Source organism: Clinocottus analis, unplaced genomic scaffold, assembly GCF_023055335.1.
Source record: "Clinocottus analis isolate CAN_PGR_092001 unplaced genomic scaffold, fCliAna1.0.p SCAF_37, whole genome shotgun sequence".
NCBI classification, from domain to species: domain Eukaryota; kingdom Metazoa; phylum Chordata; class Actinopteri; order Perciformes; family Cottidae; genus Clinocottus; species Clinocottus analis.
Genome location: NW_027176120.1, coordinates 311,977 through 335,629, shown reverse-complemented (window position 1 = coordinate 335,629; position 23,653 = coordinate 311,977). Strand labels below are relative to the sequence as shown.

The 23,653-nt window shown below is 48.2% G+C and overlaps 1 protein-coding gene across 1 annotated transcript in view; it reads right to left on the bottom strand.

Moving 5' to 3' along the window:
• rhbdl3 (rhomboid, veinlet-like 3 (Drosophila)) overlaps positions 1-23,653 on the bottom strand; it is a 35,968-nt gene continuing 12,315 nt past the window's right edge. The window contains exons 3-7 of the mRNA XM_068596419.1: positions 11,235-11,393; positions 5,086-5,310; positions 3,990-4,138; positions 907-1,019; positions 1-20 (exon numbers count right to left, since the gene is read on the bottom strand). Coding sequence (XP_068452520.1) covers positions 1-20; positions 907-1,019; positions 3,990-4,138; positions 5,086-5,310; positions 11,235-11,393 — 666 coding nt within the window. The remainder of the gene's footprint in view (positions 21-906; positions 1,020-3,989; positions 4,139-5,085; positions 5,311-11,234; positions 11,394-23,653) is intronic.

The window sequence follows — 23,653 nt, the reverse complement described above, 5'->3', positions numbered from 1 at the left end:
TCAATAATTCCACTCGTAACCTAAAGAAAAGTAGAAAAAGTAAAGCGACCTAAAACGCCCTCAAGGGTTTGTTTTGGGGCAGGAACCCAGCGCCTCGTGGAGCCGAGGGCTTCGTCACTTCACTGATACAGTCAGAGCAGCCTGAACGCAGGAAGGGAGCGCTGGCTTCTGTCTTTCCTCATCGCTCGGTTCCTCCTAAATCTCCCCACCTGCTCCCCTCTCCATGCTTCTCCTCTCCAAACCCCCTCAGGCTTATTCAGGCCTGTGACGTCATCTCCTCTTCCTCCTTCTCCTCCTCCTCCTCCTCTCTCTCCTTCAGCCCCACCTCACTCGCTCCCCTTCCTGTTTCATGATCACTGTTTGTGTTCTTCTGATTGAGATGACTCTCTCTGCCCTATTGTACGTGGCCAGAGGGGATGTGGGGCGTTGAAGGGACACGAGCACCCCCCGGCACCGGCAGGGGAACACACACACACACACACACACACACACACACACACACACACACACACACAAGGCCATCTGTCCCGGACGTCCCACACACACATACGCTGCATATTCTCATTGACCAGCATCCAGCAACACACGGGCTGCAACTCCTTGAATGCATGAAAAAAAGGCAACAAGCAGATGGAACAACGGTGGAGTTGAAAGGAGAAACACTCCACAGTGCGTGTGTGTGTGTGTGTGTGTGTGTGTGTGTGTGTGTGTGTGTGTGTGTGTGTGTTCGTCTCGGGGGGAGAGTGAGTGTTTAGAGAAAAGGAGGGAAATGTATGCAGTGAGTGGAGAAGGACTGAGATTGTAATTGTTGTATATATATGTGTGTGTGTGTGTGTGTGTGTGTGTGTGTGTGTGTGTGTGTGTGTGTGTGTGTGTGTGTGTGTGTGTGTGTGACCACACACCCACCTGCCAGCACACCACAGGTGTAGACCAGTCCGATGCGCAGGGCTCCATGGACCATCTCTAGAGGAACTCCCACCAGCAGCTGCATGGCCATGTTCAGGCTCAGGTGTTCAATCCTGTAACACACACACACACACACACACACACACACACACACACACACACACACAAGTAAGTTGGTGTTAAAATTGAACCACTCCTTCTTTGGTCCATGTTCAGTAGTAAGGGTCCCTGTGAGGGACAAACCACTCCTTCTTTGGTCCATGTTCAGTAGTAAGGGTCCCTGTGAGGGACAAACCACTCCTTCTTTGGTCCATGTTCAGTAGTAAGGGTCCCTGTGAGGGACAAACCACTCCTTCTTTGGTCCATGTTCAGTACTAAGGGTCCCTGTGAGGGACAAGTGTTCAGCTCGCGGTGCACAAAGTGTGCAGAAGAACCCGGTGACTCTCGATCAGCTACAGCCTCGTTGTGAGCAGTTTGATGTCACAACGCTGTGGGTTATCCTGAGTATCGTGTTATGCTAGCTGGAAAGAGTTTTCATACATTGCACAAGAGTTTCATATCGTGTTTTATACTGAAGGAAAGAAGAACTGCACCTTTAAGGAAAGAGTCCAGAAAGATCTGAAGTGACGAGAATCTTTTATAATAACACGTTATCACCACCTGTTCCCACAAAGACCTCATTATAATGCTTGCTCACGGACATCACACACACACACACACACACACACACACACACACACACACACACACACACACACACACACACACACACACACACGGGACATCTGGTCCTACATTAAACTACACTTGTAGTCCATCAACACATAATCTTTGACACACTCCAGTGCACTCAAACATAACATATGAACACACACAGACACACAGGGCACACACACACAGACAGACAGACACACACACACACACACAGACACACACACACACACACACAGCACAACAAGAGGTGTGTGGCTGATGCAAATTTACCCAAATCTGATTACATGTGTTTCACTGTGATGACTATAAGCAAGGGACAACTTGTCCTCTTTCACACACACACACACACACACACACACACGCACACACACGCGCACACACGCGCACACACACACGCACACACACACGCACACACACACATACACGCATACATACAGAGAGATTCGCATTTGAAGACGTTTAATCACATTTTGCTTTTTTAAACATGTTTTTTGCTTCATAAATGCATAAAGTCATGTGAATGAAATGTGGTGCTTTGTGTTCCTTTACTTGACCTTTAGATCTTTCCTCACTGGCTTTAATGACTTCTCTCACTCTTTAGTACATCATTTAAATAAAGACACGGGTCTGAATCTGAGAAGATGGCCTCCTCTTCATCCCTCCATTCAGTCCTCGTACATCATCTTTCATCCACAGCGTCTGTCCTCAGATTCTAATTAAATTATCATTTCATTAGTTCTCTCTACTTGAAACTACATTTACCCAGAAGGTTAATTACATCTGCATGAAGTGGAAATAACATCTGTGCTGCTTGGAGGAGGGGAGGAGAGGGGAGGAGGAGAGGAAAGGAGGAGGAGAAGAGGAGGAGAGGAGGGCAGGAGGAGGAGAGGAGGAGAAGAGAGAAGGAGAGGGGAGGAGGAGAGGAGAAGAGGAGGAGATGAGGAGGAGAGGAGGGCAGGAGGAGGAGAGGAGGAGATGAGAGAAGGAGAGGGGAGGAGGAGAGGAGGAGAAGAGAGAAGGAGAGGGGAGGAGGAGAGGAGAGGAGGAGGAGATGAGGAGGAGAGGAGGGCAGGAGGAGGAGAGGAGGAGATGAGAGAAGGAGAGGGGAGGAGGAGAGGAGGAGAAGAGAGAAGGAGAGGGGAGGAGGAGAGGAGAGGAGGAGGAGAGGAAAGGAGGAGGAGAAGAGGAGATGAGGAGGAGAGGAGGGCAGGAGGAGGAGAGGAGGAGAAGAGAGAAGGAGAGGGGAGGAGGAGAGGAGAGGAGGAGGAGAGGAGGAGATGAGGAGGAGAGGAGGGCAGGAGGACGAGAGGAGGAGATGAGGAGGAGAGGAGGGTAGGAGGAGGAGGGGAGGAGAAGAGAGAAGGAGAGGAGAGGAGGAGAGGAGAGAAGGAGAGGGGAGGAGGAGAGGAGAGGAGGAGGAGAGGTGAGGAGAGGAGAGAAGGAGAGGAGAAGGAGGGGAGAGGAGAGGAAGAGATGAGAGAAGGAGAAGAGAGGAGAGAGGAGAGGAGGAGAGGAAAGGAGGAGATGAGGAGGAGAGGTGAGGAGAGGAGGAGAGGAGAAGGAGGGGAGAGGAGAGAGGAGAGGAAGAGATGAGAGAAGGAGAAGAGAGGAGAGGAGAGAGGAGAGGAGAGGAGGAGAGGAAAGGAGGAGAGGTGAGGAGAGGAGGAGAGGAGAGAAGGAGAAGAGAGGAGGAGAGGAGAGAAGGAGAGCAGGAGAGAAGAGAGGAGAGGAGGAGGAGAGGAGAGGAGGAGATCAGGAGAGAGGAGAGGAGGAGGTGAGAGAAGGAGAGGAGAGGCGAGGAGAGGAGAGAAGGAGAGCAGGAGAGAGGAGAGGAGGAGAAAGGAGAGGAGAGGAGGAATAGAGGAGGAGAAGAGGAAAGGAGGAGAAGAAGAGAGGCGAGGAAAGGAAGAGAGGGGAGGAGAAGAGGAGGAGAGGAGAGGTGGAGAAGAGGAGAGGAGGAGAGGAGGAGAGAGGAGGAGAAGAGGAAAGGAGGAGAAGAAGAGAGGCGAGGAAAGGAAGAGAGGGGAGGAGAAGAGGAGGAGTGGAGAAGAGGAGAGGAGGAGAGAGGAGAGAGGAGAGAGGGGGAGGAGGAGGAGGAGAGGAGGAGAGGAGGAGAGAGGAGAGGATGTCAGCTGAGGTGTAATGTTTGAATAAATTGCAGTAAATACACATTACAGCAATAATCCATGGCTGAAAAGGATTTAATTGCGCTGAGTGGTTCAGAGGTTTCACTGGATATTAATTGTGTGTTTTTGTTAATGAAATCAAAAGCTAACCAGCTCACTGAGTCTTTCAAATGTCACCGAGCGGCTCCAGCTCTACACAGCGTTGCATCTCCACCAGAGAAGAGTCCAGAAAGCAGAGCTCACCCGGTGTGCATGAAGATGTAGCTCAGGTACCTCCAGGCCTGGGCCCGGAGCTGCGGGTGGTACGGCAGGGGGCTCTTCATGAAGGACGGGCTGGACACCTGCAGGACCAGGCGGTCCAGCTGGAAGCCGTAGTACATGAAGGCGGCCACCTGGGGGCGCGCAGGCGAGGAAACGGGTTGAGTGACGTCAGGAATGAAAACACGCCACCATAAACATGAGGAAATCATCATATCAGCATTTACCAGCACAATATCAGAGAACAATAAATAAAAACCTCTTGCAGGTACCTTTGAATCTTTTTAGCTCATTATCGGACATGAAAAGAGGAAAATAAGTCAAGTGACGTTTCCTTAAGGATCTCCAGAACCACAACGATGATTCACTGCATTTTAATTGCTGAATACAGTGAAGCATTGTGGGAAGAGTTCTATCTGAACAGAAAAAATAAACTTACCATTAAGTTAATCACATAAACCTTTTAACCTCACCATCACGTTTGTGCGCGCGGTCGTAACGTTTCACTAGATCGTTAATAAATACACTTTACAAAGTATGATTTCAATAAACACCTCTTCATAACCCTACGAGCTTGTGGAACTTTAATAAAGTACGATGGATCTGTGTGTGAAATATATTAGTACCTGAAAGATCTAAATGTGGCTGTTTTTTAACTCTCCTTCACATTTCTGTCTCTGCAGGCCTGCGTGGTCGAGGGAGGTTATGTATCTACACGGTAATTTATGCAAAGAATAATACCCAGCATGCCACAGTACGAGCATGTTTAGGCTTAAGGGTTATAACTTTTACATTTTTAACCGAACAACTTGGTTATTTGCAAGCATCTGGAAAAACCCGGGGGCGGCTCCAGGAGGCATTTTTGAGAAATCTTGCTCAGTAGTTATAATTTAAAATACATTATAAAAGTATTTTTTTTTAAATGTATATTTTTGTCACTAATAAATTCCGAAACAAATAAAATAAAACAGTAAGTATTCTAACTCATTGGGCTTCAGAGGACTGGACAGACCTCTCGGCCTCCAGAAAGCTTCTCCTTGTGGGCGACTTGAGTTAATCTACTTCCTCTCCACACATTTACCTCAGCGATGGTGATCGCCAGGATGAGCCACGGCGGCGGGCAGTAGGTGTAGCTGTCGAAGTACCACTTGCGGTCGACCTCGCGGGGCAGCGTCTCGTAGGCGACGTGCCGGACCAGCCGGCGGGACAGACCCAGACCCGCCTCCTCTCTGAGGCTGCTGCCCTTCAGCTGCCGGCTGCCCTGCAGGATGGCACGCCGGAAGCTGTTGGAGCGCTTGTTGCTCATCTGGAGAGGAGGGAGGAGAGGGAGGTGACCAAGGGGAGGGAGGAGGAGAGGAAAGGAGGAGAGGGAGGTGACCAAGGGGAGGGAGGAGGAGAGGAAAGGAGGAGAGGGAGGTGACCAAGGGGAGGGAGGAGGAGAGGAGGAGGAGGGAAGAGGAAGGAGGAAGGAGAGGATGCAGGGAGGAGGAAGGAGGAGGGAGGAGACCAAGGAGAGGGAGGAGGAGAGGGAGGTGACCAAGAGGAGGGAGGAGGAGAGGAAAGGAGGAGAGGGAGGTGACCAAGGGGAGGGAGGAGGAGAGGAGGAGGAGGGAAGAGGAAGGAGGAAGGAGAGGATGCAGGGAGGAGGAAGGAGGAGGGAGGAGACCAAGGAGAGGGAGGAGGAGAGGGAGGTGACCAAGGGGAGGGAGGAGGAGAGGAGGAGGGAAGAGGAAGGAGGGAGGAGAGGATGCAGGGAGGAGGAAGGAGGGAGGAGAAAGGAGGAAGGAGGGAGGAGGAAGGAGGGAGGAGGAAGGAGGGAGGAGAGTATTACTATCAATGGTCCATTTGAACATTAACGATCAATCTGTTTTATTTAACACGTGAACTTTTGAAGGTACTTTATTAAATCTATCCAATGTACGAATGAAGTCTCAATGCATTCTGGGAACAGGCTGCGCACACACACACACACACACACACACACACACACACACACACACAGCACGCTGATGGCCCCTTCCACCTCTCCATGGCAGCAACATGCCTGTAGCATCACCTAGCGACCTCTGTTAGCTCCTCTGTTAGCTCCTCTGTTTTAGCCCCTCTCTGTCCATGAAGGTTCCTTGTTGGTGGCGGAGAAGATCCACTATATATATATATATATATATATATATATATATATATATATATATATATATATATATATATATATATATATATATAATAACTCCTCTGCTCTGGTTCAAGAGGGTCCATCTGTTTTGTTTCAGAGCCTAGGTGTCACATTGTTCAAACACTGAGCTTCTCATCGTCAAACACACACACACACACACACACACACACACACACACACACACACACACACACACACACACACACACACACACACGTTTAGCATCTAACGCGCCTTCACGAGCCTGACACAAAAAGGAGGAGATATTTCTCTTAGAAATGTTGAAGCTGTGACGTCTCCAGACCAAGAGGTCACAGTTCAGCGTGTCCTTGACATCTGGAGGCCGAGGGAATCGGAGTGTTTACTCCTGTGTGTGTACTCAGCATCCTGAGAAACAACAGTTAAAACATGCGGACACATCACTGAACCGGCCTGCTGGGAAACAATAATGTGACACAAGATGAGCCCAAAGAGGCACAAAACATCCGAAAAGACGCACAAATGCCCGAACAACCACAGAGAACCACAAAACGAAGAGTAAAGTATGAAGTCAGTGTGTGTTGGTGTGTGTTGCACGTCTCAGACTGAAGCATCACAAGCTTCATTCAGTATCGCTGTCAGCCTGTTAACGGTGTAAGCGTTGTGTCTTTTATGACTCATGTTGTGTGTTTTACGCTCTCCATGACGACACAATGACTCTTTCCCGCTCCGCTCGGTCTGAACCTCCACGAGCTTCATGCAGCAACGAATCCAGTTCTAGATCCTCCTCATCAGCGACAAAACCCTCCAGACCTTCTGCACCGACAGACCTCCACTCCTCCACCACTATGGTCGTCTTTCCTGTTGTTTTGCTGCCTCCACTGTTTGTCTTCACCATGTCAGCGCCTTGAGTACCTTTTAAAGCGCTCCACTAACAACATGTATTATTATCATTATTGTTATGGCGCTCCACAACTCAAAACCTGCCTCTGTGTGTCTCCTGCAGGAAGCTCAGACGTGTCAGTAAGATGTTATTTTAAGGCCAGAAGAGTGTCCATCAGCATTAAAAGGATAATTATGGATATGTAACTACTGGCAACTTCAAAAGCCACACCGGTAAAGCGCTGCCTGTGGACTGAAGGGTTGGTGTTCATCTGAGAGAAACACAAACACTTGTGTTTGAAGACGTTCTCATGTGTGTGTCTTTCACCGCTCGTTTCAAGACGACAGCGTCGCACAAAGAACAACTCAGCCGGGAGGAAAGAGCCATCACAAGACAGAAACATCAAAACAACATCTCTGGAGGAAGGAGCAGTCGTCTGATGGTTTCTTCTGGATGTTTCACGAGGCTTCAGCGTCTCGGATCAACGCTTAGAGAGAAACGTCTGGAAGGAATCCTCATTTTACAGGATTTATGTTGGACCCAGAGAACTGTGGGAGAATGATTACGGGTTACCATGGCCACGTGTGGACTGCACACACACACACACACACACACACACACACACACACAGACACAGACACACACACACACACACAGACACAGACACACACACACACACACACACACACCTCCCCAAGGCAGCAGTGCTCCATAAAGACAGTCGGTTGTTCGTGTGAAGTGACTGCAATTCCTCTTTGTAGGACACAAAGGAAGGAATGATGTTGGCGGGAGGAGAGGAGGGGGAGGAAGAGGAGGAGGAGAGGGGGAGAGGGAGAGAGGGGAGGAAAGGGAAGGAGGACAGGGGAGGAGGAAAGAGGAGGAGGGAAGGGGGGAGGGGGGAGGAGGAAAGGGGAGGAGGAGGAGGAAAGAGGAGGGAAGGGGCAAGGAGGAGAGGTGAGGAGGAGAGGTGAGGAAGAGAGGAGAGGAAGAGAGGAGAGGGGAGGAGAGGAGGACAAATGGGTGTACGGCCAGAAAGAGACAATTTTCCCATTTGATCGATGGAAAACACAGTCAGAGGAGAAGGAGAAGGGAGAGAGACACAGAGGAGCCAGAGAGAGGGAGAAGGAGAAGGAAAGAGAAGAAGATAAGAGAAAGAGAAGGAAAGAGAAGAAGAAGGAAAGAGAAAGAGACGGAGGACAGATGGAAGTAGAGGAAGAGGAAGAAGGCTGGAAGAAGAAGGATCGACTAAAGATGCAATGGAAGGGGCCGCGTTGATGAGGACGAGTTGTTTTCTCGTAAGATGCGATCAGACGTTCCAGTTTGAGAAGCAGGTCCATGAGTTACAACCACGTTATCTTTCATCACAACAATCAGCAGGTAAACAAAAGAAAACACAACATTCACTGCACAAATCTACCAGGAATGTGTACTAGTACGTGTTGGATTGGCCTACACACAGACTTCCTCCTCTCTCCTCAAACTTCTTTTCTTTTCTCTTGGGGCCAGCAGAGCGTCTCCAGAGCGTCTCCAGAGCGTCTCCAGAGCGTCTACAGAACGTCTCCAGAGCGTCTACAGAGCGTCTACAGAGCGTCTCCAGAGCGTCTCCAGAGCGTCTACAGAGCGTCTACAGAGCGTCTACAGAACGTCTCCAGAGCGTCTCCAGAGCGTCTCCAGAGCGTCTCCAGAGCGTCTCCAGAGCGTCTCCATGATGTTCAACAGGAAGCAGCTTCCTCAATTGCTGGAGCTTTGAGGAGCCGATCACACCAGACAAAAACACAAAACGCGTCGCTAGCTAAACCGTTGTGTTGCTCTGGTTCGGCCTTTCATGCGTCTTTTAAACGCTAAAAGTTAAAATATTCTCAACGTTTAAGCGCGGAGTCGCTCAGCTCATCACTGTCACGCTCGGCCACGGCAGCCAATGGGATGAAGCGACAGGCTTTACTCCTTCCTGTCTTCCTGTGGTGTGAACAGCGGGGAAGTCAAAAGAAAATGGCTTCCCTCCGACGAGGCGCTAATGTTAGCGGTGTTTAATGACGAAGAGCTTTACAATTCTAGATGGAAACACGACTCTAAAGCTCAGGAGACGCTCCAGCTGACTGCTGCTCAGCCCAAAGTCCTGAGCGCTGTTCTCCGTCCAGGGTGAATCCGGCCCAATAATATATATAATATGATAATGGATGATGGAGGATGAATGGATGAATAAATGGAGGATGGATGGATGGATGGATTGGTGGTTTGGTCTATAAAATCTCAAGAAATGCCTGAAACTTTTTTTTCAAGAGTCCAAGGTGTGTCTTCAATTTGCTTATTCCTGAAAACCTGAAGACATTCTTTTAACAACGATTTAAAAGAGACGTTGTAGAACATTTTAGAAGCTGAAACCTAACGTCCTAACTGACTTCACCCATTAGAAAATCAGCCATCAGCTGTTAAACTAAACAGCTGGTGTAGTGAATAGTTTCACTGTGTTTGGGTAACAAAAGAAATCCTGTTTGCTTGATGAATGATTAACTCATCGACTGGACTCATAAAACTAATTGTACCCGCTCTCATCGTTCATTGTACTGCAGATCACCATAACCATGAATACATGCCCCTACTTTAACCCCGACTTTAAAAGGTGAGCGTGCACACAGATGCCGGCGGCCCATCTTCCAGCTGCACGGCGTGACCCACAGCCTCCTGGTCACATGACATGGATGCACCAATAGGAGAGCAGCAAAAACCTCTTTTGACATTTTTCACAGGACTCATCCCTCACCCCATTACACAATGAGCAGCTCTGAGGAACAAGAGAGAAGGACCACAGGCAGCAACACACAGCCTCTACACACACACACACACACACACACACACACACACACACACACACACACACACACACACTACCACCCAGTAGTCAGTGTGTGTTGTGTGCCACACAACTACTCCCACTGCGATCCCACTGCTCGGCCTCCCATGAGGGACGAGAACAGACAATGAGGAGGTGAAGAGGCAGAACAGACAATGAGGAGGTGAAGAGACAGAACAGACAATGAGGAGGTGAAGAGACAGAACAGACAATGAGGAGGTGAAGAGGCTGCTGGAGAAGCTTCAGAAGCTTCAGAGACAAACAGTTGAGTTTGAAGGTGAAACAGGAAGTGGGGCAAGGTGAAGCAGGAAGTGGGGCAAGGTGAACGTCAGGAGGGATTAATGACCAGAGTGTTTTCCTGTTAGGAAGACGCTCCACTTCTCTGCTGAGGTCTTTAAACGTGTCTGTTCAAGCGTCCCTTTAATGCATGCGTGAATGAAACTTCATAGTTTGCATGTTGGACTTCAGACAACTTTACAGCCAGACGATGGAGTGATCCTCTGTGTGTGACCGGACATTCATTGTAATCACAGCTGAGTCTTTGTGGTAATCTGAGGTTTGTGTTTGCAGCTCTGCACTTCCCTTAAACTTTAGCTGCTGACGGACTTCTTCAGAATATCTATTGTCGGGAAAACGAGCTGGTTTCATGCAGTTTGTTTTCTAACAGTTCTTCACCTTTGAGGGTTGAGGATCAGGTGATTACAAGTGGAAAGGTCCGACGTCTCAGTCAAGTCGTCTTTGCTGTTAAAGTCTTAAGTCATCAGACTCATGAGATACGCAAACCAGAGCGTGCAGAAACATATCTGGTCCTATTTTAATGAAAATGATGAACTAAACTTAGAAGTTAGGACCGCGGTAAACAGTAAACAGTTGATATCAGCGTCTATGAAGCTTTAACCTTTTGGAAACCGTGTGAGAATCCTCCTGCTCCCATTTTAAGTCCCAGCATGCCCCATCCAGACAATCTTTTGGCATAACATACGTACTTTTCCCATTTTTGACTGAAGCTCCTTCCTAACAGGACAAGACTTTGTTTTATTGTGATTTTTGTTGCAGGTTCTGATTCTTTAGGTCCTAATCTTTCCATAAAGGTGTCTTATTGACGCTCCAGGAGGCTTTTTTGTTGAATCTGGCTCACATCATGCTGGATGTTCAGAGTTACCGTCAAAACATCTTTTTAAAGGGATTTCTTTGTAGATATACAATTTTTTCACAAGACTTTTCTGAACAAATACAAACAATAAACACAAGTATTAGAATTAATTTGAGGTTCCTACGACGACTCAAACACAAAGAGGTCTGGAGACAACGTTGTTCCAGAGCTTAACGGGTTAAACATCTCACCAGGTTGACAAAGTCTTGGTAGCAGATCTTCCCGTCGGCGTTGCCGTCGGCGAGGGCCAGCAGGACTTCCAGCTTGTGGGGGTCCAGCTCAGAGCCGTGCGCCGCCAGCAGGTCTCTGAACCGCTCGGTGCTGATGAAGCCAGAACTCTCCGGGTCGAACTGCAGGAGAAGAGGAACAGAGCAAAGGGGAAGTGTGTGCACACAGATACGAGTCTGGCTGTAGATTACAGGCACATGCCGTCCATCCAACCAGCACCAGATTAAAATAAACATGTGAGCAGCTTAGAAATTAGTTCTAATTGCACAATAAAAAAAAGAAAGGCTGTTGAGACGCAGCAGCATCTTTCAACGATGAGATCGTTCTGCCTCTTCTTCACGGACAGGAGAGCAGGCGTTCACATGCGTCTGACAAACACCAGATGTTCTGACAAAAAGCACGCACACACACACACACACACACACACACACACACACACACACACCTCTACTTTCCCACCCTCCTCGTAGATGTGACATACTGCTGTGTAGTAAATTGTTGGTCCAGCGTGATGTGCGGTGGCCATGTGACTGTGTGTGTCCTGGTTGCTTTACCAGATGAATACATTCCACTGTCAATGTGAGTCAAATGTTTTGGAGCAGAGAAGAAACGTGCGTTACTAAATATTGAAACGGCAAAACTTTAAAAATCCTGTTTGAAGTCTTCTGTTTGCAAACGAAGCTGCAACCAGATGTTTAACCATCAGCTGTGATCGATGCACAGGCAGTGCACACACACACACACACACACACACACACACACAGGTGCACACACATGAATGCACACACACACACACACACACACACACACACACACACAGGTGCACACACACACGCACACCTTTCTTTTCTTAGCACTATCGTTGGGTTTAGGTGAAAGTGCCAATCGCAAACACACAAATGTACAAAACAATGTACACATTATGTTTGTGTTCTCACTCCATCCATCAGCATCCTGCACTGTAAATCTGCCCGACTCCTCGACATCAAGCTTCTGTAGATCCTCTGATCCTCTGTCCGTTCAACTGAGGCCACGCCGGCCTGCAGCGCACGTCAAGGACTCGAGTGTTTGAACGTGGACGTCAGGTTGTGTGTGCGTGCAGAAGACAGCCGCTCCTCCTCTCATGCTCGCGTGTAGCTGCGTGTCGAGTGTGTGGATACGTTCGTGCATCAGGATGTGACATCAGACTCCAACGCCCCTGAACCAGAAGTCGTGGGCGCGCGCGTGCACGTGGGAGAGTGCACGTGGGAGAGTGCACGTGGGTGCGTGTTGTTGGCAGATGCTGAGTAAAGGCCGGCTGGCAGATCCACAGAACGGCAGCGAGGGGTTCTGGCTCTGCCTCGTGGTGTTTTTCACTCCATGTCATCGAGGATTTCTTTTTTTTTTTGCGGTTAAGGCTCCAGCTGTCAGTTCATCTTCCACTCAATGTCATCCATGAGATCTGCCGGTTATAATCACTCACAAAAATGTATTTCGTGCAGCTGGTGTGGATGCAGGATGTTGGTATACGATGAGAGGATTGTCCCAAAATAAGCATCCTGGTTTCTGTGCGGCAGGTAACGCTAATGCTGAGAAATATGGCACTGAATACCTCTCCAGATGTGCGATCACACACACTGTTCTACTAAAAAGAGCCTCCATCGCTGGCGGGTACGAGTGCCACGCGACAGAAGCAGAAGCTGCTGAGACGAGACGTGCGACACAGCTGGAAACTTACAGTTGTGTTCCAGACAATGTGAGTCCATTTCTGGTGAAGCAATAATTTGGTCCTCGATGAGAAGAATAGGAAAGAAAGAGCCGGACCCTCTGAGGTGTTGTGTGTTTGTCTTGTTTTATGTCGACTCAATTCCCTACCGGCCGTCTCTATAACTGAGAGCAGAACATAATGAATGTTCCTGACTATTTTTACATCACCTTATCTTGGAAGGTAACCCAGGCATTTAGAGGAGACGTACGGTATATATATATAAATATATATATATATATATATATAAATATATATATATATATATATATATAAATATATATATATATAAATATATATATATATATATATATATATATAAATATATATATATATATATAAATATATATATAAATATATATATATATATATATATATAAATATATATAAATATATATATAAATAAATATATATAAATATATATATAAATAAATATATATATATATATATATATATATAAAAATTCTAACTTCTTCTTTTAAACAACAAAAGACTATTTTTATAAGAAAATGAATCGCTAGGACACAAAATGTCCCAACAACCCAAAGTGGTACAGACATATTATTATTAATAAAACCAACATATAGGCCTTTACGTGCGCGGTGAGGAACGTTAGACTCACCAGATAAAGTCTTTGCATGCCATGATACTGCAATACTTCTGCCTACTTCACAGTGACGTACTTCCTGTCCTCACCAGGTGGGCGGTGTGAGTACCATCGGGTGATGGAGCGCTCTGCAGTCTGCTGTTTGGAGACGGAGAGGAAACGTTGGGATCACCAGCGTAACCTCACCAGAAGTGAGCTGCTCGGTTATGACGGCGGCCTGAGCGTGTGCCACCATCTGCCTCCTCCGATCCGGCAGAAGAAGAGGAGGAGGAGGACGAAGGTGTTGCACAAATCATTTGTACGTCTCTGTTAAACCAGACTCCTCCAGCGATGTGCACGTCCACGAAGAGGCAAAGAAGCACGAGAGTGATCAAACCTGCTCTGCTGAGTCCAACAAACACAACGTCTCTTTCCATTACTAACACACACACACACACACACACACACACACACAATGTAAACTCTGCTTTACACAAAACAACCAACCTTCTCTTGCAGTAAATCAGCTGGTTTCTGTCGAAGCCATTTTGTCATGATGACAACAGGAACGTCGGCCAAGTCTCCCCACGAGTGTGTGAGCAAAAAACAATGTGTTCTGTGTGTGTGTGTGTGTGTGTGTGTGTGTGTGTGTGTGTGTGTGTCTGTCATGTTGCTTGTCCCAGACTGCGGGGTGTTATCCTAACCAGGACTGAAGGATTACAGTCTACTTTAAGAGCCTCGACACACACCTCCCCCACCTTTCTCTCTCAAATAGACCCACATCCACGCACCCCTAAACCCCTAAACCCCTAAACCCCCAAACCCCTCTCACCCTTAACCCCCCCCCCCCCCTCACTGTCTCCCCTCCCTTTCTCTTTCTAGAGCTCACATGTGGGCTCCCTCAGAAGAAGGGAATAGTGGTTGAATGAATTTGCCGTCATCTCTTCCCCGGTCCCTGCCGCCGGCCGGCAGCCAGACATCTCGCCCGACCCTTCACTCCAGTTAGTGTTCGTTTGCTTGTGAGGTCCATGCAGAGGAGGACATGATGTGATATTATATGATTATATGATTATTTGATACAGGAACAAGTCGCCATCCCGGCTCCTCGAGCTTCAACACACCCAAAACTCAACGTGTTAAGATTTAGGACTCAGCTGTCGGCTGCACAACACTAAGAGTTGTTCTACCCAGAAAATATATTCAGATTATTCTCAGAGCTCAGACTAAGAATACCAGCATGTACGATGACTAGTAAATCATTGGTATTTACAAAATGTGGTAAAATGTCTGTCTTCAAATGGACTAATGCGTTCAGAATGACTCTATTGTAAAGTTTCATTGGTCACAATGATTAAAAACCACTGGCCTGCATTGAGCTGCAGCATCACTTGTACGAGGAGAGGCTTTTGGGTAACGCAGTTCTTACTTAGGCGCGCGCGTGTGTGTGTGTGTGTGTGTGTGTGTGTGTGTGTGTGTGTGTGTGTGTGTGTGTGTAAAACATTCAACAGATTGCAGACTTTTATCACGGCACATTTTCCATTTTCACAACCGTGTTATTGTCTCTGCTCCATGAGGATTGTTTTGTAAACATCAAAGGCTGCGTGATGCAAATCCCTGAGATTAAAATAAGCACACACACACACACACACACACACACACACACACACACACACAAATCCTGGTGCAGACATATTAGCACAAAACACTCGCAGCCAATGAGCTCTCATATTGAGGTCTTCTCAGCCCAGTGTCAGAGGAGAGGAGGGAGGGAGCGAGGGGAGGAAGCAGGAAGCAAAGGAGGGAGGTGGGTGAGAGGGAGGGAGGGGGGGGGGTGCATGTTGGACACAATGCAAGGCTTTTTGTCTTCAGGCTCATTTTCATAAAGCTGAATATTAAGGAACTGGAGGTTTGTAAGGGTCAGGGAGTTTTTTCTGAATTCTGCAGTTTGCACATGAGAATGTTGGAGCTGGGCCAACATGAAACACTGAAGGGCTACAGTGAAATATACGATGTATATAATATATATGAGAAATCACAAGATCATTTTAGAAACTCTCTGACCTCTGGCCTTTGACCTTTGCATCACACGATCATGAGTGAAACAAGGCCAGAGGAGTAAAGCGAGACGGTGAGCGACTCAATCTTATCGCGGTTTACTAGCAGCATGCTGGAGGGCACTCTCAAATCCTCTTACACACACACACACACACACACTAAAGAGCTGATGTAGTGAATAACAGGTCTGCAGCGTAATATCTCAGAATCTTTTTCATTTTTTTTGGAAACAAAATGAAAAAGCTAAAATATATCGGCAGCTGCATTGCTGACGATAAACAAATGAATGCCGCATCAGCAGGAAGCAGACGCCCCCCCGCCTTTCTTTTGATCACATCATCAACATTTCAGACAGGGTGCACCCTGGGAGCTCGGTGGGAAGCAGCTCAAACTGTAGCGCGTCATCACGCTTTGAACTGGTATGAAGACGTTCGGTGGCGTGTAGGAAGCGACTTGTCCCAGAAGCAATGAGCACGCTGCATGAAATGCACCGAGGCGTCAGAGAGACTTCACATTTCCTGATAATAGCCCCCCCACCTCCTCCCAGGCTGATGCCGTGTTGCAGCCGTGACCGACCAGCGCGGCAACACGCGTGATGCGCCTGACTCCAGGGAGCGATAACATGTGACCTGAGCAACAGGAGCTGCAATAGCCCTCGAGTTACTGCGAGATACGACGACGTGATGGAGGATGAAGCAGTGCATTGAGGAAGTGTGTGTGTGTGTGTGTGTGTGTGTGTGTGTGTGTGTGTGTGTACAGGGTCATATTTGTGTGTCGCGCCATAGGAAGCAGCTCTATGTTATTAGTTACTGAGTCCAATGTCTGAAAACCAGTCAAATTAAATGTAGGATTGAGCCTCGCCCGTCTCAAATGTGTACTTTATGCTCCAGACTGTTATTTGGGGCATTAAGCTGGATTACTGGATATCTGAATATTATTACCGCCTGTCTTCTTGTTAATAACTGGTGTGACAAAACTCCAGTCAGCGTGCAGCTTTCCAGCATTATAATTACATCCAATCCAGACGCTGTGCACCACTGAGTTGATGCCACTTAAAGGAGTAAAACAGCCTCCACCTGCTGCACCTGCTGACCCACAGACCAGAAGGCCGTTGCAGAGACATGGAGGCTCTTTTGGATGCTTCCCATCTTGACCCTTTGTTTTTCTAATGGCTTCCACTGACACTGGACAGCTCGTGTCTTGCATTGCGAGACACAATCACGTTATTTCTGACCGTGATTAGCGTCGGGACGCTGGTTACAGGTGAAAGGTGAACTAACTGGAGCTGTGGAGTCCAGGTATGACCTCAGCTTAGTGAACGTACTGGACATTCACACAGCACAACACGCATCATGGAGACGTTGCAGGAGCAGCTTGTGAGTTAAATCTGGTTCACCTGTGCTTCACTGAATTTGTTTTAAAGCTGTGCTGTTTGTAAAAAGCTCCCACGTCCTCCATGTACACACACACACACACACACACACACACACACACACACACACACACACACACACACACACACACACACACACACACACACACACACACACACACACACACACACACACACACACACAGGTGTTTCCACTTGATTCGCCCTCAGGACTGTGAGACCTCGTTCAGGCTGCACTTGATTGACATCTCTATGAAACTCCTGTTAACACGAGCCACTAGACACAGTTACAGTATGTTGTACAGCATGTAGACGCCTGTTTGAACAATCTTCACACACACACACACACACACACACACACACACACACACACACACACACACACACACACACACACACACACACCATACACAGTTACTCTGTTTCCTGCAGCTTCCTGAGCACAAAGCCAGAGTATTCCCTTGATATGGAGCAATTAGCAGTTCTAATAAAAAGCCTCGTTAGAGTGGGAGAAGCTCATTAGTCTCCCCGATAATTACACCGAAGCACCAGGGAGGACAGGCGAGAGCAGAGCTCCTCACACACACACACACGCTCTGATATAGCAGGTATAACGGACACACACACTCATCTTCTCATGTTAATCAGGCTTTTCAGACTCGGCCCTTAACACTGCCGGGGTTTCATGTGCGATCACTTTCTTACCTCTGTCTCTGTCTCTTTTACACACACACACACACACACACACACACACACACACACACTTTAATTTAGAAATGCCTCTTTTTCCATCGCTCTATCTCCTCTTTGGACATCTGTCAGTCAGTCCACTTTGGTCCAGACTTAAATATGAAATCAACAACTATTTGACAGATTGCCATAAACGTTGCTCAAGCATCCATCGCCAGGAGAAAAAGAAGATGGGATTTTCTCGTGTTTTGGTATTTTAAGCAAACCCTACCACCATGTGTCCCCGTGTGTTTCCTCTAGTGCGTACATCCTGTTCAATCCTGAAAATCCTTCTTGTGAGAGCAACTTGTGTGAGGAGCGATGTGGAGGCGCACAAAGACACACATGAACCTGCAGAGCGCTTTGTAAGAGCGACACACGTGAGCCAGCCTGCTCTCTACCACAGTGTCTGACCCGCATGGTGCTGAGTCGGTACCAGCCGGGCCGTCGGGCCGCTTCATTGTTCTCTGACAGAGACAGAATTCAGTTACTCAGACAAAAGCGGTTCTGTTCAGAGGAGAAGGAAAGATGCAGGAATGTTGCAGCGTCTCCAATCCGAGCTCAAGAGGGGAGAAACGCTTCTTCTAATCGTGCCGCATGTGCGTTTTCCTTCTTTCAAATCTCAGAGGAACCTCCGTCTGCACCGCCCTGTGTGAGACGGAGACTCTTTTCAGTCCGGCTGTCACTCAGATTCTGCTTCCTCTTTTCACTTGTCATCATCGTCAAAGCATTCAAATTGAATTTGTCTGCTTCTCAGCCGGGAACAAACTCCCTGCAGATAAGCAGATCCAACGCCGGCTCTTCCCGGTGAGGCCGACCACCGGCGTCGCTCCACAGCGACTCTGAGACCGCAGAGCGGGACGGGGTGCGGCCCGTCGAGGGTTCGCACCATTAATTACCCAGACATCCCCTCTCCCGTGGCGGAGGCTCCTGCAGGAAAAGGTCAGCCGTCTGGCTGGCGTAAAGACCAGCTCGCCATGTCCCAGCCGGCGCTCTGCCCACGTCGTCAGAGGCTAACGCCTCCACACGGCTTCTAACTGCCCCCAAAATGCCACAGCGTCGCCCGGTAATGCTGCCGAAACAACACCGAGCCACTGAGGATCAGGACGAAGACACCGATGAGGAAGGAGGGAGGAGGAAGGACAGAGGAAGAGGAGTGGAGTGTCAGCAGGAAACAAGTAGAAAAGGATTTAAAAGCAGAGGAGGGAGTTACAATGGATGAGTCAAGCGTATAATGCATTTAGAACGAGGGAAATAAATATCAACACTTGACATTTTGGGACTGGAACCTACGATTCAACGATGGCTATACTGCTTTCATCTTTATTTAATTATGTTAATGTCATACTTGTACGTATGAGGCACAATAACACAGAGCAGCCGAGTCACAAGCAAACGATCCACAGACCACACAGAGAGGCGGCTGTTAGCGGTTAGCGGTTAGCGTCCTGATGGAACTGACAGACGTCCAGTGACTCGTGAAAGTGTCTCTGTCCCTGAACAATGGGGGAAAGACTGAGGAAATGGGATAGAGTGATATAGTGATATAGTTTCTAATGCATAGTGTCGTTGGAGCAGAGCGCTGCTAGTTTACTGTCAGCGAGCGTAACGTTGGGTAATTTAATGCTAGCTAGAGTTAGCTTCAGTTACTCCCACCTGAAGATAATCCAGGGAAAGTTGGAAAGACGACCAGGTGTTTCAAGTGTTTGAGGGATTATCCACTACAACACAATCCTGAGGAATACAGAGTCATCTGCATAACTTAATCTCAAAGACAAACATCTCAGCAGGTTGTGTGTGAGCGTAAAACACAACGGTTGTGTAGCTGCGATGCAACGGGGCCCCAGTGTTAACAGTAATAACACAACGTCATGTGCTTTTAATAGCACTTCAAATAAACCCGCTGGCCAGAAAGCAACCTGAGTTGCCGGCAGGTGAATTGACTGAGGGGGCAACTGTTGCAAAGGCTGCACACCTGAACTTGTTATTGTGCGAGGAGATAATTATTGTGGGGAGCGGAGCAGATCCACTCTGCTTTGAAGTGTGAGGACACACAGGAAGAGGAAGGAGACGAGGAGATGAGGACTAATCACAGGCAGGCGATAATTGTGTTGTCATTTTTAGATAGAAAGGTTGGGAGGGGGGAGGCGGCAACACACTCAGACTTCTCTATGATTCAACAACACAAACTACAGGCCAACAACCACAGAGTGAAATACACATCTCAACACATATTATGCATTATAAGCTTTCATGGTTATTGTAATGTATTCCACCTCATCCTGAAGGTGTGCGGGCCACCTGCTCCATTCTCCATGGACCTTTCATCAACCGCTGCCCCGCCCTCTGCACGCTGTAGACAGAGACCACTATGTAGACCACTATCTAGACCACTATCTAGACCGCTATCTAGACCACTATGTATGGAGTGTAGTCCCTCATCTCTTCAGTCATCGTGGTCATTTTGGAAAACAACGCTTACATAAACTCTTAAAATGATGGTGTCTTCTTTTCCTCTGCGCTGCTGAATATCCTGGATGCTCAAATCAATCTCAAGGAACTAGAAAGAGGTTAAAACTTCTTCCAGAGATAGTTGAGATCATTCCAGTTCAGAGAATTCTTCATGTTTTTGGAAAATGAGAGAAAAAACAAAACATAAGAGTCCAACCCTGCAGCGGGGCTGAAGTCCTCCCTGCAGCAGCTGCTCCTGTCTGGACCTGCAAACTACAACAAGTCACAGTCTCCATACTGGGCCAGAAATAATTGAAATCTCAAGTGCGTGGCTCTACTGGTGGAGCTAAAGCCGCTCAGATTAGTCTTATCAGCAGGTGCAGAGGAGCGACTGGCACTGCCTCCTCTCTCTTCTTCCACTGTCCTTCTCATCCTCTTCCTCCCTCCTCTTCCTCCCCCCTCCTGTCTGTGATGGTCTGCTACAGGTAGCTGCATCCTCTCACACATGCACTTGTATTTCCTCCTGCACCATCAAACAGATAACTGAGAACAGACATCCCATAGCCTTCAGACCTTCATCTGTTGCTTTCATAAAACATGCAAAACTAACTCAGCTTCCAGTCCTGTACTGCAGAAGCAGATCTTACCAACAGTTAAACCAAACACTGCACACACACACACAATAACTACAACACAACTATTTCCAGGCGATAGTTGAACTTGTGTTGTTGCAACAGTCTCCGCTGCTCTTTCAGTCGTGTCATGGACTCAGTGTTCAGATGCTCCTGAACTGCTCTTCAATCACACAGGAGTGTGTTCCTCATGGCTGCAGGACGGGTCACCTGTCTGCCAGGTTAGAAGCCCTCGTTCATCACACACACACACACACACACACGCACACACACACGCACACACACACACACACACACACACACACACACACACACAGACGTACGCCGTCGTCTGAGGCCGTCGCAAATTAGCACGGCCCATCAGCGTTCCCTTGCCAACTGGCCTGTAACCAGGCAACGTGGCATCGTGTGAAGATGTCTTCAGTGTGTGTGTGTGTGTGTGTGTGTGTGTGTGTGTGTGTGTGTGTGTGTGTGTGTGTGTGTGTGTGTGTGTGTGTGTGTGTGTGCGCGCGCATCTGGAGCACACACACACACACACACACTCATAGGGCTTCATATGGGAGTAGGTGTCAGACACTGAGGTTTTACTTTCAATCACTGGGCATCTGTCACCTCGCAGGGCTGGACCTGAAGCACATGAGCAGACACACACACACACACACACACACGCACACACACACACACACACACACCAGCACTGAAGCAGCTCCACGGTTGTTTCATGTGTAAAACCTTCATCCAACAGGTAATTCCATCCTCAGCGCAGCAGCAGCTGCTTCACCTTCAGCAAACACCGTCGGCAGAACGTTCCCCTCATGGCTCCTGGATCACGCAGCCGTGTCAGTGTTCTGGAGGAAACCTCAACAGAACCGGGTGCTTTCAATCAGACACGATCCACTTCAGACCACATTAATGAAAGCTTCAATGAGCAGGAACACAGATCTGCAGAGCGCCTCATTCCCCTCAAAGATCTGTGAAATCAGAACAGCCGCTCTACGTCACGTCGTCTCTTCTTCTTTCTTCGTCACGGACACGTCGCGTGTTGAACGGGTCCGTGGAGCTGCGGTGCCGTGTGACTTGTGTTCAGCGGGTCTTTGCAGAACCTCATGTGATATTAGTTTCTGCTGAGGGTGTGAAATGTGCAACCTTTCCTTTCCCTGCAGCCCCCCCGTTGTTGTGAGTAATGCTGCCTTCCTCTTCGTCTCGCTCCACTCATGAAGGTTGGATTAAGAAAAAGGAAAGCGGACGACGCAGGCATCAGAAAGCACCGGGCTTAAACCCAATGAAATGGGTTTTCCATGAGAAAGTCGTATCAGGACGCTCCATCAGCCGGCAGCGTGTTCGGCCTCGGCTAACTCCCACTGTATCGCTGCAGCTCGCACCACACACACACGCACACACACACACACACACACACACACACACGTGATCGCACACAGCCTGTTTCCCCTCCACCCACTCGGCCCTTGAAGTTTAAAACCCTGCAGGTTCGATTCCACAGCGGACGGAGAGGCACTCTGCTTCCTAAGGAGACGAGACGCAATGAAAACATCATCGGGGCTTTTATTTGACGGACGCTGCGACATCCAGCAGGAAGCTTGTTAATCACACGGAGATCCAGATGCTATCAGGCTGCGGTGCCGGATGTCGGCTCGCTCCAGAGGCTGAAGGCCGCTGTCGCAGTGAAACCTCAGCCGCTCAGTGGGAAGAGAGCAACACGTGTCATGTGACACGGATCAGCTTCAGCACACGCATGTGGCGTCTCTCCGCCGCGACGTCAGACCAAGAGAAGAGGAATTGCACTGGACGATGGCGCCGCGTGGAGGTTTCAGGACACCGGCTTTCTTTCTAAATACTTTATGTTTGTATGATTCAAAGTCTTCAGAAAAAAATATTTTTGAAGCAGGAAGTCTGAGAATGATCTGCATTAGTGTGACACACAATCACAAAGCTATGACTATTTTATGATGTCACTGTTTATCACAAATACACAACGTGTATTTTTTCTCTATTAGCATATTTTCCTCTGTTGCTCTGTTAAGAGCGTCCAGTCACAGTCCACCTGCTCCTCTGTTAACAGCTTAAACTACACGGAGAGGCCAAACAGCTGATCCTCTCAGACTCAGGAAGGAACTCACGGCCGCCGCTGGTGTGGACGCCGTTTGATGGAGCAAAGCAGACAGGTTGATGGTTTGAAGCTGGAGGAGGAGACAGGTAGAGAACGTCTCCAGAAGCAGACGCCATGTGTGTTCAAATCAACACTTAACCTCCTGTCACGCTCCTGGAGCGTCCACGCTGCAGCGCTTATGAAGACACAAACTAAACACACAAACTAAACACACACACAACCACACACACCAGCAAGGACCTGAAGGGAGGGAGGAAGCTCGAGCCGCCGTGGCCAGTAACACCACGCTCACTGAGACACACACACACGAAATACACACACAAGACACACACATGAAATACACACCCGAGACTCACACACACCATACACACTGACACATGAAATACGCACACACGAGACTCACTCACTGAGACTCACACACGAGACACACACACACAAGACTCACACACATACACACACACGCGCGCGCACACACACACACACACACACACACTCTGTACGTTACATTTCTTTTCGCTTTCATCCAAAGCGACTAAGACATTTGCTCTGTACGTAAACACAGCAACGGGGTTAAGTGTCTTGCTCAAAGAAACAAAGACATGGATTAACAAAGCTGGGATTGGAACCAGCGACCCTCTGATTGAAAGACTGGGAGACTAACTGA